This window comes from Phyllostomus hastatus, unplaced genomic scaffold (genome assembly GCF_019186645.2).
Source record: "Phyllostomus hastatus isolate PE091 unplaced genomic scaffold, TTU_PhHast_1.1 phas_scaffold_200, whole genome shotgun sequence".
NCBI classification, from domain to species: domain Eukaryota; kingdom Metazoa; phylum Chordata; class Mammalia; order Chiroptera; family Phyllostomidae; genus Phyllostomus; species Phyllostomus hastatus.
In genome coordinates this window covers 13,143,202-13,159,524 of record NW_025334016.1, presented here as the reverse complement: position 1 = coordinate 13,159,524, position 16,323 = coordinate 13,143,202, and the positions used below count along the sequence as shown (strand labels likewise).

Sequence of the window (16,323 nt, the reverse complement as noted above, 5' to 3'; positions counted from 1 at the left end):
AATTAAATAAACCATGCCTAAATTCAGAAAGGTAGTTGAATACAAAATAAATTTTAAAAATCAATTGCTTTCTCAATATACTGGCAATAAATATAAAATTTAAAGGAAAAAAGATAACACTAACAACATTAAAAAAACTTTCCCAATATCCAAGAAATACCTTTTTAAGTAAGTGAGTCAATATGAAGAGAATCTTTTAAAACTTAAAATTGTAAAAGAAGACACGGTAAATAAACGAACATAACCTAAATGGCTTACAAAGTTCAATATTACAAAATCTGTGGATTCTCCCAGAATTAATCTCAATAGGCTTTTTTTTGAAGAGTTGACCAAATTATTCTATAGCTCACCTAGAAGAATTTAATGTGTAAGAACCATGAATATTTTATAAAAGATGAGTAAATAGGCAATAAATATATTTCAAAGCTATAATAATAAAAACAGCATACTACTGATGTTAGACATACCAAAGAACATAATTGGAAAGACCATAAACAAACCCACATATATGTAATTAAAAATGTCATTTCAAACCAGTGGATAATGAAAAACAATAACTGATATCAGAAGAACTAGATAAACATTGGAGAAAGGTGTATAGATGCTGATATCAAAACCAAAATAAATTCCAGATAAAGATTTAAATGTGAACATGAAGCTATAAATGTTCAAGAAGAGGAGTTCTGGCCAAGATGGAGGCATAGATAGAAGTCATTCACTTCCTTGCACAACCAAAATGATGATTACAACCAATCTAAAACCAATAAACAACCAGAAGTGCCAGAAAATCAACTGCATGGAACTCTGTCTACCAAGGAATTAAAGAAACAGTCAACCAGAACAACCAGACCAGTAAGGCCCCACAGCAAGGTGGCAGACCACGTGGGTGGGGCTGGGAGAACAGGAAACTGAGACTCAGAGTTGACTGTGGACTAAGCAGTTGCTGTGATGGGAGAAACTCCCAGTCTCACAAAAGAGTTTGTTAGAAAATGGGCTAGAGCTGAGCAGGCGAGCTGCATTGTTCCTTCTCTGGCCCCTCCCCCACAAGCAGCACCACAGTGCAGCAAGGAGGGCTTCCCTGCCCTGGTGAATACTTAAGGTCCCACTCACTTACAACTTAAGAAGTGTACCGAGACAAAGAAATATGGCCCAAATGAAAGAACAGAACAAAACCTCAGAAAGAGAAGTAAGCGATGAAGAGATAACCAACCTATCTTACAGAGAGTTCAAAGCCCTGGTAATCAAAATGCTCACAGAACTGATTGAGCTTGGTCAAAAAATGAAAAAAGTGAACAACACTGAAAATTAAATAAAGTAAAATATTCAGGGAGCCAGCGGTGACAGGAAGGAAACCAGACTTAAATCAATGATTTAGAACAAAAGGGAGAAATAAACATCTAACTGGAACAGAATGAAGAAACAAGAATTTAAAACCATGAAAATATACTTTGGAACCTCTGGGACAACCTGAAATGTTCCAGTATCTGAATTATAGGGGTGCCAGAAGGAGAAGAACAACAGCAAGAAATTGAAAACTTATTTGAACAAATAATGAAGGAAAACTTCCCCAGTATGGCAAAGGAAATAGACTTCCAGGAAGTCCAGGAAGCCCAGAGAATCCCAAAGAAGTTGAACCCAAAGAGGAACACAACAAGGCACATCATCATTAAGTTACCCAAGATTAAAGTTAAAGAGAGAATCTTAAAGGCAGCAAGAGGAAAGGAGAGAGTTACCTACAAAAGGGTGTCCATTAGAATACTAGCTGATTTCTCAAAAGAAACCTTGCAAGCAAGAAGGGGCTGGAAGGGAATATTCAAAGTCATGAAAGGCAGGGACCTACATCCAAGATTACTCTTTCCAGCAAAGGTTTCATTTAGACTGGAAGGGCAGATAAAGTACTTCCCAGATAAGGTCAAGTTAAAGGAGTTCATCATCACCAAGCCCTTATGATATGAAATGTTCCCCATGAGATTTACCTAAGGGATAAGTCCCTTATCTTAGGGACTTATGTAAGAAAAAGAAGATAAAAAATATGAACAGGAAAATGACAACAAACTCACAACTATCAGTAAATAGACCTAAAAGAAAAGAAAAAACAATGAAAACAAAATCTAAGCCAACATCTAGAACAGGAACAGAATCAGAGAAATGGACATCACATGGAGGGATTTCAGTGGGGAGGGGGAAGGGAGGAATGGGGGGAAAGATACAGGGAAGAAGAAGCATAATTGATAGTCATAAAATCAATGGGGAGAGATAAAAATGGTATAGGAATCAGAGAACTCAAAGAATTTATATATACAATCCATGGACATGAACTAAGGGGGGGAATGCTAGAGGGTTGGAGGGTGAAGGGGGGATAAAAGGGGAAAAATTGGGAAAACTACAATAGCATAATGAATAAAATATATTTTAAAAAGAATAGTATATGAAATGGAGAATCAAAGGTCTTATATATGTATGACCCATGGACATGAACTAAGGAGGGGGAATGCTACTAGAATGGGGGGTACAGAGTGGAGGATAATTAAGGGGAGAAAAAAATGGGACAACTATAATAGCATAATCAATAAAATATATTTTTAAAAAGAGGAAATGTTCAAGAAAAATTCAGAGAAAGCTTTATATTATTATGAATGAAGAAGACTTTTCTAAGCAAGAAAAAAATTAAAACCATAAATGAAAGAATAGACTTGACTAATTAAAATGTCAATGCCCCTGTACATCAACCCAAAATAACACATTAAAATTTTTCACTTAGCAGATGGCAAAAAATATAATATCCCATGTTGGTAAGATTATGAGAAAATAATCACTTTCATTCAGTACTGGTAAAAGTACAAATAGAAATGACACTTCCAAGGGACAGTTGCCTACATGTACAAAAATTTTAAATGTACATTGTTTTGATCTAATACTTCTATTCTTAGTAGCTTATTCCAGAAAATAAAGAATACAGTTATGAACAATGCAAATGTATGCATGTTCACTACAGGGATATCTCTAAGTGGGAAATTTGGAAATAACCTAAATATCCAACATGGGGTTGGGTAAATGATGACAGTTGAAGAACAGAATACTATGCAGTCAATAAAACTGATGCAAAAATATGCCAACTTAACTAAAATATGTTCACAATTACATGAACATTGCTACAGGAGAAAAAAAAGCAAGTCACAAAACACTATAAAGAGGATATAACAATCTTAAATGTGTACAAGGGGGGGGGACCCAAAGTAAATCAGAATTTATTTATAAAACTTATGTATTTATTCTTATATGTTTAACCCTCAGCCGCCAAGTACTCCCCATTTGATGCAATATTGCTATCGAGACTTTTTTTCCACTGCTCAAAACAGTTTTTGAACTCATTGATTTTGATGCTTCTTAGTGTTGTTTTTTTTGCTTCTCACCCTTTTCCATACCAGCAAAACATTTCCTTTTGAGGACGTTTTTTATCCAGGGAAACAAAACAAAAGCCACTTGAGGTGATTTCAGGTGAAGAGGGAGGGTGAGGCAGGGATGTCATGCCATGTTTGGACAAAAACTGCTAAACACTCAATGCAGTGTGGGAAAGTGCACTCATAAATCACCCATCATGAAAAGGGCAAACACACTGAAAGAGTCTTCAAAAAAATTCACTGAAGCCAAATGCAGCCTCTCACAACAATGCCCACTGGTACGCTGATGCAGATGGGTTCATAGAAAACTCACCTAGCAAGGGAAGGCTGTACTACAAGAGGCCTGGCCACCAGAAGATAATTATAGGGTTCTGTTTTTTTGTGTGTGTCCCCTCATGTTCCTAATAACTGATTTTCAAGATATACAATGCAAAAAAATGACAAAATTGGAAAGAGAAATAGACAAATTCACACTTATAGTTGAAAATGTCAGCATTCCTCTTTTGTGAGAATTAGTACACAGAAAATCAGCAAAGATAATGAAGAAATTAAACATCATCAACCAACTGAATCCAACTGATGTAGAACGCTCCACCCAACAGCTGTGGAATACACATTCTTCTCAAGTACACAGGGAATATTCCCCAAGACAGGCCATTTCTTGTGTAATAAATCTTTTAAATTTTTTAAAGAATTAAAACCATACATAAGTGGTTTCTTTTACCACAATGGAATTAAACTAGAAATCAATAACAGAAAAATAATGGTTAAAATTCCAAACACTTGTAAATTAAACAACAAAGTTCTAAACAGTCCATGGATTAAAGAGGAAGTCTCCCCAAATTTATAACATGCACATAAAGCAGTGCTTAGAGAAAAACTGATAGCTTTAAATGCTTATATTATGAAAAAAGAAAGGTCTGAAATCAATAATCTAAGCTTCTACCTTAAGAAACAAGAAAAAGAAAGCAAGTTAAACTCAAAGCAAGAGGAAAGAACACTATAAAAATTAAAGCAGACAGCAATAAAACTGAAAACAGAATATAGAGAAAATTAATCAAACCAAACACTGGTTATTTGGGGAAAAATCAATATAATTGATAAACTTCTAGCAAGATTGATAAACAAAAAGAGAAAAGACACACATCACCAAATATCAGGAATGAAAGAGTAAATAATACAGGAAATACTATAAACAACACTATGCACATAAATTCAACAACTTAAGTTGAAATGGACCAATTCTTTGAAAATCACAAACTACCAAAAGTCATCTGAAATGAAATAGATAACTTGAATTATCTTTTAACTCTTAAAGAAATTATATTTTTAGTTAAATTCAAGGAAAAGAAAAAAGCTTCAGGCCCAGATGGTTTCATTTGCAAATTTTATCAAACATTTAAAGAATAAATAATATCAATTGTACATATAATATAGAATTCTAAAAAATAATCTGGGATAATTTTCCAAATTATTTTATGAAGGCAGTATCATTTTCATACCAAAAAAAAGACAAAGACCTGGCTGGCGTAGCTCAGTGGATTGAGCACAGGCTGCGAACCAAAGCATCGCAGGTTCCATTCCCAGTCAGGGCACATGCCTGGGTTGCAGGCCACGGCCCCCAGCAACCGCACATTGATGTTTCTGTTTCTCTCTCTCTCTCTCTCTCTCTCTCTCTCTCTCTCTCTCTCTCTCTCTCTCTCTCTATCTCTATCTCTATCTCTATCTCTATCTCTCTCTCCCCCCCTTCCCTCTCTAAAAATAAATAAATAAAATCTTAAAAAAAAGACAAAGACAGTACAAAAAAAAACTCCACTACAGACCTACAGGCCAACATCCAACAGAAATATAGATGCAAAAATCTTCAACAAAATATTAGCACATAAAATGCAACAGTATATAAAAAGAATAATATACCAGGGCCAAGTGATGTTTATCCTAGGAATATGAGGCTGCTTCAATATTTGAAAATCAGTCAATGTAATCCACCATATTAATAGTCTTAAACAAAAATCATATCAATAGATATAAGAAAAATTCATCATTTATGATAAATATACATCAGCAAACTAGGAATGGAAAGTAACTTTCTCAACCTGATCAAGGGTATCTACAAAAATTCAACATTAAGCCCTGGCTGGTGTGGCTCAGTGGATTGAGTGCCAGCCTGCAAACCAAGGGGTCACCAGTTCAATTCCCAGTCAGGGCACATGCCTGGGTTACAGGCCAGGTCCCCCAGTTGAGTGCATATGAGAGGTGGCCACATGTTGATGTTTCTCTCCCTCTCTTTCTTCCTCCCTTCTCCTCTCTCTGAAAATAATTAATTTAAAAAGAAAACTCTACATTAAGATCATACTAATCGTGAAAGACTAATTGCTTTCTTCCTAAGATTAGGAATAACACAAGACTGTGCACTCTTACTGCTCCTATTCAACGTCATAATGGAAGTCCTACACAATGTAATAAAACACAAAAAGGAAATTAACAGCATGCATATTGGAAAGAAATAAAACTGTGTCCATTTAAAATGATATAATTGTCTACACAGATAACTTCAAGAAATGAGAATCATATACTTTTAAAAACAACTTATTTTAATTTCCTGTTGGTTATTTATAATAGTTTGTTGATTCTAGGTCTTTTGACTCAATTTAAAAATCAGTTCTAAAATGTTTCTAAAGTCTATTTTCTAAAATAAAGTTTGTTACTCCTTGGTATTCTAAAAAAAACTAAGAATACAGCTTTTAGGCTTTCGTGAGGTCATATAATACAAGGTCAAAACACAAATATCAATATTTCATAACAGTAGTGTAAATCTGGAAACCTAAATTTTAAAAACTACCATTTACAATAGCTCCAAGAAACTGATATTTTGGTATAAATCTAACAAAACATGTACATGATCCATATGGTAAAAAAAAAAAAAATTCTAACTAAATAAATGAGGCATAATACATTCATGGGTTGGAAGATTCAACATAGAAAATATTAACAATTCTTTTCAACTCCCACCTATAGATGTGTGTTGGGGGGTCTCCAAGAGCACATTCCTAGGTGGACTCACAGGACCATGAGTATAGTCATATTCGTGGCTACTATTTATTATAGTAAAAGATACAAAGCAGTATCAGCAAAGGGAAAAAAAGTACAGGCAAAGTTGGTCAAAAACTAGAACCAAGCTTCTAAGAGTCCTGACCTACTAGAGTCATTTAGGGTGCACTTAATTCCTCCAGCAATGAGATGTGACAATACATGTAAAGTGTTGTCTACAGGGGAGATCGTTAATAACTCAACGCCTAAGATTTTATTGGGAGTTGGTCACGTAAACACTCTTTGCTTAGGGTGTACCAAAATTCCAGATTCCCAAAAGAAAAGCACGTATTTAGAATAAACCACATTGTCTGCACAGTTTAAGTACAGTTATAATTAAGAAAGGGTTTTATAGCAGTATAGAGAACTGTTTACCAGTCAAGTTCCCAGATGCCAGCCAAGGGCCAACTTTGCAAACAGGCCTTTCTAAGGACAGCAGTATTAGGTCCATTATGTTAACTCTTTTCTGCACAAAACGTAACTCAATTCCAATCAAACTCAGCAGGGTTGTTTTTGTGGATATGCCAAACTGATTCTAAAATTTATATTAAAAGGCAAATAAATTAGAAAAGCTAAAACAATTTTGAAAAAAGACAGAATGGAGTTGAAAGAATCATGCTACCTACTTTTAAGAATCACAATATTATAAAACTGCAGAAATAAAGACTGTGATATTGGCAAAAAGATAGACACAGAAGTCAATGGAAAAGAATAGAGCATAGAAATAAGTACAGAAATGGACCCACATAAATAAGGCCAACTGATTTGGGGCAAAGGCACAAAATAAATTTAGTGAAGAAAATGTATTTTTCCACAAATGGTGTTAGAGCAATTGGACTTCCATATGCAAAAGATGAACTTTGACCTCAAAATCTTTATACCTTATACAAAACTTAGAAGGGATTATAGATTTAATTTTAAAACTATAAAACTTTTAGATAAAATATAGGAGAAAATATTTATGACCTAGGTTTAGTCAAAGAGTTATTAGACATGACACAAAAGGCATAATCCGTAAAGAACATATTGAAAAACTAGACTATCAAAATTAAAAACTTTTGCTTTATAAAAGACAGAGATAAGAGATGAAAAGGCCACAGACTGGTAGGATATATTTGTAAATAACGTCCAACAAAGAATTTGTATCCAGAATACGTAAAGAATTCTCACTACTTGACATGAATAAAATAAACTACTTGATTTGAAACTGGATAAAATACTTAGGAACTTCAGCAAAGAGGATATATGGATGACAAATAAGGATGATGTTTATTATTAGCCCTTGAGGAGATGCAAATTAAATCTCTGACAAGATTCCTCTTCAGCTACCTATTAGCTAAAATTTAATAACTGAAAAACAAGTACTAACAATACCAAGTACCAGCAAGAATGCAGAGCAATTAGAACTCTCCTAACATCTTACATGAGAATGAAAGATGGTACAGTCACTCTGTGGCAATTTCTCATTAAGTTAAATGTACATTTATCATATCACCCAGAAATCCCTACTCCTGGGTATTAAATGTTGGAAATAAAAACTTATACTCACACAAAAACCTGTACATGAATGTTTATAGCAGTATTTTTCAGAGCCTCAAAAACTGGAAACAACCTGAATGCCCTTCAGTGGGTGGATGGTTTAATAATAGGTGGTACATCCACACCATAGAATATTACTCAGCAATAAAAAGGAATGAACTATTGATGCACACAACAACTTGGATGGCTCTTAAGGCAATTATGGTGAGTAATAAAAGTCAATCTCAAAAGGTTACATATTATGTGATTCCATTTATATAGCATTCATGAAATTAAAAAATTATAAAAGTGGAGACTAAATTACTAGTTTCCAAACAGGAAGGTAAGAAGATGGACATGGCTGTGGTTATAAAAGGGTAATATGAGGGATCCTTGTAGTGATGGAATAGTTCTATATCTGAACTGTGGTGGTGGTAGTGATGTTTACAAAATTTACATGTGTGGTCAAATTATATAGACCATGCACACACACACATGCATGTAAAACTGATGAAATTTAAATAAGGCCTGTGGACAATTGTGACACTATATTACATTTATGCAAAATGTTATCATTGGGAGAAAGGTAAAGGGTACACAGGACTTCTCTATACTATTTCTGTACCTTATTATAAATCCATTATTTCAAAATGAATGTTAAAATTTCATAGAACTACATACTAAAATAGTCAACTGTGATTCTCTGTCAAAAGGTGTACATTAGCATCACTTGTGGAGCTTTATAAAAATATGTGTGCCTGAGCAATACACCACAATTCTGATTTGATAAGTCTGGGACATGTCCTGTGCATCTGTGATTCTGTGATCTGTGCACCAAAGGTGCATCCCTAGTGGATAACCACCACTTTAAAAGTGGGGGGTAATATACACACATATTAACAGTGGTTGTGGGATCATAGGTAATTATAATTTCTTACTTTGCTATAATAAATGTGAATCTTTGTGTAATAAACACAATAGCTTTTATTAAAAAGATCCCATTTATCATTCCAGTTGGTAAACATATTTTATTTCTTAACTATTTATTCCCTCTCCCTACTCCCAATTTCAATTACCCATGAATGGGATGAGTAGATCTTCCTATTCTCTATTGTCATCTACATCACTAATAAAAATGTTGATCAGAACAAAGTCTGCTATCAGTCCACTAGAAATCTTGTTCTGGCTTGGTAATGATCAGCAATCTTTGGAATCTATTTTATTTATTTAGATCTCTCCAAATTTTACTCTTATCTAACTTACTACTCTTCACCATTCCCATAAGATGAAAGATATTTTCATGCTTTGCTGATGTCCAAATCTACCACATTTCCCTTGTCTGTCACTCCAAAGTGAGCCTGAACCACTTCTCTGGCATTTAAAGTATATTAGACTATATTACCTTTTCTCTCCAATTATATACTAACATTCTTCTGAGCATAGACTATGCCTTATATTCCTGTGCAAACTCTATAGCAATCCATTTGATTCTATTCATTCAAAAGCTATTTATTGACACCTTGGTATGTGCTAGGTACTATTCTGGGCTATCCTTCCTTAGTGTAAAGTGATAATTAAGTATTCATAGTCGTATTCCCTCAATAACTAACCCTGGACAAGCAGCTAACTGCCATGTTTTGTGCTACACTGTCCATCCTATTACCCATCCCACCTGAATTTGAGACTTTGTCACTGACCACTACCCAAATCACTAGATATAATTTTACAAGATTTTAAGAAGGATTAAACTAACATGCCATCATTGTCTTTTTCTAGAAATAATCTCTCCTTTCACTGGTTTCTTACAGTATCTTATTTATAACATTCTTATATTTACTTAAGTGTATTCTACTTTGCATTGCACTTACTTGTCTGCATGTCTTACCTTGCCCCCTATATCAAAAGTTTCCCAAGGGCAGGAAATAGATGGCTTATTCAGCTCTGTATACCCAGTAAATTTGTACCATTTTTGGAACCTGGTAATGTTAAATGAATAATTGATAAATACAATAGCAACTCCCTAAAACAGGAGTTGCCAGACTTACCTGCACAGCCACCAACCAATTCACAAGAATGGCCCTCATGTTACTGGTGATGTCACTCTGACAGCTCATGTATTTTTTAAGTATGAACTTTTCCTGATGACATAAGAAAGAAATGTTAATAAACAATTCTTGTAGTTCCAAAATTGTAACTTAGGAAAAAATATTTGCAACTAACATCTCAAGAAAAAAAATTGCAATTTAACATAATTAATTTCTTCAAGGTTTAACTCGTTTTCAGCTGGTATCTGATAGAGGCAGATCAAAGTATTCTTTTCCAGACAAGTTACATTTACCCTTGGAAAATGGACACACATGATATTCCAGTGTCAGGGTGAATACTAAGGAGGTCAGGGGGAATATGGGCAGGAACACACATATGACTATAGATGAATACCAAAAACATTTGCCCCCTTTTTGCAATTCAACCTAAAAGCACAATACCATGCTATGCAGAGCAATGTTTCTCAAACTTTAATATGTGTATGTACCACTTGCATATCTTTAAAATTCACATTTAAATTTAGAAGATCTGTGGTGGGTCCAGATTTCTGCATTTCTAACAAAATCCCAAGTGAAATCTATACTGCTGAGCTAAGGCCCACACTTCTGGTATAGCAAAGTTTTCTCTTACATCCTCTAAGGTATACTAGAAAAAATGTGGGCTCTGGAGACAGCTAATCTAACACTATGTCTCTAGAGGGAATATGAGATATTAATCTTCCTTCTTTTGCATGGCCTGCTAAAATTCCAGTTGGCAGATGATATTGGTCCCATCTGTTCTGTTAAAAGAGACAGGAAAAAAAAACTTGGAGTCAATGAATATTAGTAGTAAAGGAGATTGGCAGATTTCAAAGGAGGAAGAAAATTTCACCAGACTGGAGAGGTGAAACAAAGGGTGTGATTTTACATATGATGGCAGAAAACTTTCATACAGAAAGGAAAAGATCTCCAAGAACAGCTACTCAAAAAAAGACTACTTGACCATTTTTGTGTCTAAGACTGTCTCCTCAGCAATTAGAAGTGCAGGCTTATGTTCTTATAGGTAATAAGACTTTAGTCCATATCACAGCTCTACCACATACTTGTTCTGTGGCTATGAGCAGTTTCCCCCATCTAAAAAAGGAGATAATACCACCCTGGCTGGTGTAGCTCAGTGGATTGAGCACGGGCTTCGAACCAAAGCATCGCAGGTTTGATTCCCAGTCAGGGCACATGCCTGGGTTGCGGGCCAGGTCCCCAGTAGTGGTAACATGAGAGGCAACCACACACTGATGTTTCTCTCTCTCTTTCTCTCTTCCTTTGCCTCTCTAAAAATAAATAAATAAAATCTTTTTAAAAAGGGGATAATAATAATCATCTTGATAGGGGATAATACCTATCATCTTGAAATTATTGGGAGAATTAAACAAAAATAATGTCTATAAATCCTGTAGCACAAAGTCTAACTCATAGTAAGATACCAACAGATGCCAGCTGTTGCTCCCCTTTCAACTTGCATTTGAAGGATGGAGTGACAAGGAAACGAGAACTAGAAATCATTGCCCACCACCACAGCTACCTACACACCTCTCTCTCCTTCAAGTATCTGAAGATATCCTTGACATATATTGAGTCGAAACTTAGGTTATTGTGGTTCTTGCCAATATCCTCCAGTGGGGTTATCTGCTTGGAAATCACCAAAAAGACATATTAGAAGGAGAAACATTCATAAGAAGTCTTAGCACATATACATAAAGAATGACTCCTTTCTTCCCACTGTTATCTTCTGCTAAGGTTCCTCAAGCCTCATACAACCTGAGCTATAACCGAGCACCCCCAGACCCTGTAATCCTCAAACTCCTGAATGACCAAGAAATACTTAGTCTTCCTTGTACATGCCGGCTCTACCTTAGGAACCAGGCACCATTTTCACAGGTAAGCTCAAGAATCTTCAACAGAGACACTCTTATTTTACTATTTCAGTTTATGTCACCTGTCTTCTTAGGTTCCTTGTTATGTCCCAATGCTTTGATCTGACCCAATTCATCTTCTTGGTAGCCCTTTCCTCCCTTCTACTCCTTTATTCAGGTTGTTTTGCCTACAAGAGTGACATTTCTCCTCCTACTTGCCAAATCTGATCCTGCCATCCTTTCAATTTACAACTTAAAGACCATCTTTCTTTGGAGATGCCTCTATGAACTTTATCCTTCTTCAAAGCCAACTTGAATGAAGACTGAAATTACTAAGAAAGGCAATTTCCTGAAAGATGTAAACACTACTGCAAAGCCTATATAAACTAGGGTGGGCAAAAGCAGTTTTACTGTGCCATTGTGACATTCTTTAGAGTTAATAAAACTATTGTAATAATTATAACCTACAAGTCTTTTTCCACATGAACAAATGTTAACCTACTTTTGTCCACCCCTGTATATATAGTATTCCAGGCCCTTGTGGGTATTCCTGGGATAAATACTTTCTAATTGTTTAGGTAAATCACTATGCCAATTGGGAAGTCAAGAGATTCTCAAAGGCCAACTTGATTTACTATAGCTTATAACACACAGCTCAATTGCTGCTTAAGAAAAAATATCTCTTTGCTAGCAGCTACCTCCAGAACAACAAAGAACACTTCTTCTAATTTAAGAAGAAAGCAAAATACCTCCTTCTGTGATCTCTTGCCACAAGATGAGAAAGGTTTATTGGAACTGGATTCACAATCACTGGACTTCTTTGTGGTATTAAACTTGCTCACATTGGACATGATGCCAGAACTGGACATGTCTGTTCTAGATTCAGAGGCGGTGCTGAATACATGTGGGCTACTCTCAAATTGGATAGAGACATCTTTAAGAAAGGTATCTTCCCTTTGGGTAGGATTATTTTGCAAGGCCAATGGCTCCTCAAATGACAACTCCTGCCTAGTAGTGGGTTCCTCATTCAAGGAGAACATCTTGAAATGGAATGCTTCATTAATGGTAGACTTCCCATGAAAGGCTAATTCTTTGAAGAGGGACTCCTCAGTGCTGGGCTTCTCCTGCAAGGTCAGTGGTTGCTTAATAAGGAACTCTTCATTAGTGGTGTTCTTTTGCAAGGACAACTGCTTCTTCAAGAGGAACACCTCTCCCTGAGCAGTAGGCTTCTTCTTTAAAGATAATTGGCTTTCTATGCTTGTTGTTGCCTCATTGGAGAGCTTCTTCTTCAGAACCAATGGTTTCTTGAAAAGGGTATCCTTTTCAGTGGTGCTTTTCTCCTGCAAAGTCAACAGCTTCTTCAAGGAGTCCTCTTTGGTATCCATCTTATTCTGGCTGTCCAAACACTTGCAGAAAAGGGACTCATCTTTGTTAGTAGGTTTAACATGCAATGAAAATGGCTCCTGAAAGACGAATTCCTCCTCAGTGATAGGCTTCTTCTCTGATGGTTCCTTAATATATTTTTCTTTAGTGGTAGCCTTTTCCTGCAAGGCCAATGGCTTCTTTGAGTGGGACACCCCCTGAAGAGTGGTGTGATCCTCTTTCAATAGACATGGATCCTGCCAAAGAAACTCATCAGTTTTAGGCTTTTTCTCAAAGGGCAACGCCTTCTTAAAGAGTGACCCCTTTTCAGAGGTGGTCTTGTCTAACACCAATGGCTTCTTTAAGAGAAACATCTTTCCCTGAGTGAGTCGCTTCTTCTTTGTTGATAATGGTGCCTTGGTAGGGATTGCCTTCTCAATTGAAGACTTCTTCCTAAGTGATGCTGGCCCCATAAAGAAGGAATGTTTACCTTTGTCAATAATATTCTGCAAGTCCAATATTACTTGGCAGATGGACATCATTATTTGAGTGGTGCACTCTTTCTTCTTTAAAGATATTAGCTCCTTGCTGGAGATTGCCTCATTCATGGTATGTTTCTTCCTCAAGGAAACTGGCTCCATAAGAAATTCATCTTTACGGTGAATATTGTCTTGCAATGCCCATGGCTTCTTCAAGAGGGCCACCTCTCTCTGAGTGGTGTGCTTCTCTGGCAACACAGACGATTCCTTGAAGAGGAACTCTTTCTCAGTGGCAGGCTTCTTTTTAAAGGACGATGACTTCTTAATGACTGACTTCCCTTCAGAAATGGTCTGCAATACTAGTGGTTTCTTCAAGCAGGGTATCTTATCTTGCATGATACATTTCTTCTTTAAAAGTGCTAGCTCCTTGGTGGTGGTTGCCTCCTCAATGGTACGCTTCTTCTTAAAAACCAGAGTATCCTTTAAAAGTGACTCCTCTTCAGTTGGAGTCTTTTGCAAGACCAAGGGCTTCTTCAAGATTGACACCTCCCCCTGAGTGGTATGCTTCTTTGGCAATACAGATGATTCCTTGAAGAGGAACTCCTCCTCAGTAGTAGGCTTCTTTTTAAAGGATGATGGCTCCTTAATGACTGACTTTGCTCCAGAAATGGTCTTCAAGCAGGATATCTTATCTTGAGTGGTACATTTCTTCTTTAAAATTACTAGCTCCTCGGTGGCAGCTGCCTCCTCAATGGTATGTTTCTTCTTATAAAGCAGAGTTTCCTTTAAAAGTGACTCCTCCTTAGTTGTCGCCTTTTGCAAGGTCAAGGGCTTCTTCAAAATAGACACTTCCCCCTGAGTGGTGTGCTTCTCTTGCAACAGAGATGACTCTTGGAAACAGAACTCCTCAGCGGTACACGTCTTCTCAAAGGACAATGATTTCTCAATGAGCGACTCTTCTCCAGAGGTGGCCTTCTGCAATATTAGTGGCTTCTTCTCATGAGACATCTTTTCCTGAGTGGCAGACTTTTTTAAAGTTAATAGCTGCTTGGTGGGGGTTGCCTCCTTAGTTTCAGGCTTCTTCCTAAAGTTCATTGGCTCCATAAAGAAGGAATCCTTTTCAACATTAATATTCAGCAATGTCATCTCGTTCTCACAGCAGGACTGCTTCCCCTGACATGTACACATCTCCTTAAAGGATAAATTCCTCTGAGTGACGACTGCCTCCTCAGATTTTCGTTTCTTCCCAAAAGTCACTGGCTCTAAAATATACTCTAAATCACTCTCAGTCTCTTCAAGCAAGGTTAGTGGCTTCTCGAATAGAGAGATGTTATTCTGATTTATGTGCTTCTTTAAAGATAGTGATCTCCTATTGAGGACTGTGTCCCCAGTACTGGGTTTCTCTTTTAACACTAATGGCTTTTTTATAAGAGAAGGCTTCTCAGTAGTGGGTGTTTCAGAAATGGTACATGTCTTCAGAGTGCGTGGTTTCTTCACAATGTGTAATACCATGGGCGTAGAAACTGCTGCTGATGAAGGTTCCAGCTCATATCTGTAAAGAAAACAATGTCTGGGTAAGAAGAATGTATTATCTAGAATCTTCACCTGCCATCTCATTTTGTTGCTATATTTACTAAAGGTATGGAAGAGGAAAGGGCTTCAACTCCAAGAGACATATTAAGAGTATAAAAGTCATTGAGGCCCTGACTGGTGTAGTTCAGTGGATTGAGCACAGGCCTGCAAACCTAAGGGTTGCCAGTTTGATTCCCAGTCAGTGCGCATTACTGGGTTGTGGGCTAGGTCAGGTACCCAGTGGGGACGCCTGAGAGGCAGGCACACACTGATGTTTCTCTACCTCTCTTTCTCCTTCCCTTCCCTTCTCTCTAAAAATAAATAAAATCTTTTTAAAAAGTCATTGAGTACCATAGTGAATCAACTAAGTGGCACAGTGTGTAGTTTCTATGGCCTAGGTCCCCAACATTTTTCTGAAAAAATTTCCCCTGAAATCCATTTTATACTTTTCTCATATATGATTTCTTACCTTTATTTTTATATAAAGGCTTTCATTATAATATTTACACATTGTATGACTTTGTTTATACATCAGTCTCCCTCACTAGCTGCATTTATTTGTTTTTATCTATCAACACCAGACATCTGGTAAAATGAAAGTTGAAATTAATATTTTTGAAGTCTTAAGAGAGAGAATTATAAAGAGAGGTATATGACGAAGGATTATAGGTCAATGGTGGGCTGATACTTAACATTGGTGGTATCTAACCATAGTCACTTTACCCTAGGCTATTCACCAGATGTTTTCTCATTGGAGGATAAGATAAGACCAAAATAGGCATTTTTCACATGTGTCAGATGCAAAGCTTTGTTTTGAACAGGACTTCATCTCCAATTACAGTAACTAATCTAGTATGACCAAATCATTAGATGATTAGAAATCAGAATAAGAGAAAGGATTAAAGGCAAATACAATCATCAGTCTGAACAAGAGTAAGTACCTCCAAAAGACTAGACAGCTTATGAT

General features: G+C 36.3%; 1 protein-coding gene across 1 annotated transcript in view; it reads right to left on the bottom strand.

Moving 5' to 3' along the window:
• The window catches only part of CCNB3 (cyclin B3), a 60,195-nt gene that overhangs the window by 13,218 nt on the left and 30,654 nt on the right, over nt 1-16,323 (bottom strand). The window contains exons 5-7 of the mRNA XM_045860606.1: nt 12,693-15,336; nt 11,621-11,716; nt 10,055-10,147 (exon numbers count right to left, since the gene is read on the bottom strand). Coding sequence (XP_045716562.1) covers nt 10,055-10,147; nt 11,621-11,716; nt 12,693-15,336 — 2,833 coding nt within the window. The remainder of the gene's footprint in view (nt 1-10,054; nt 10,148-11,620; nt 11,717-12,692; nt 15,337-16,323) is intronic.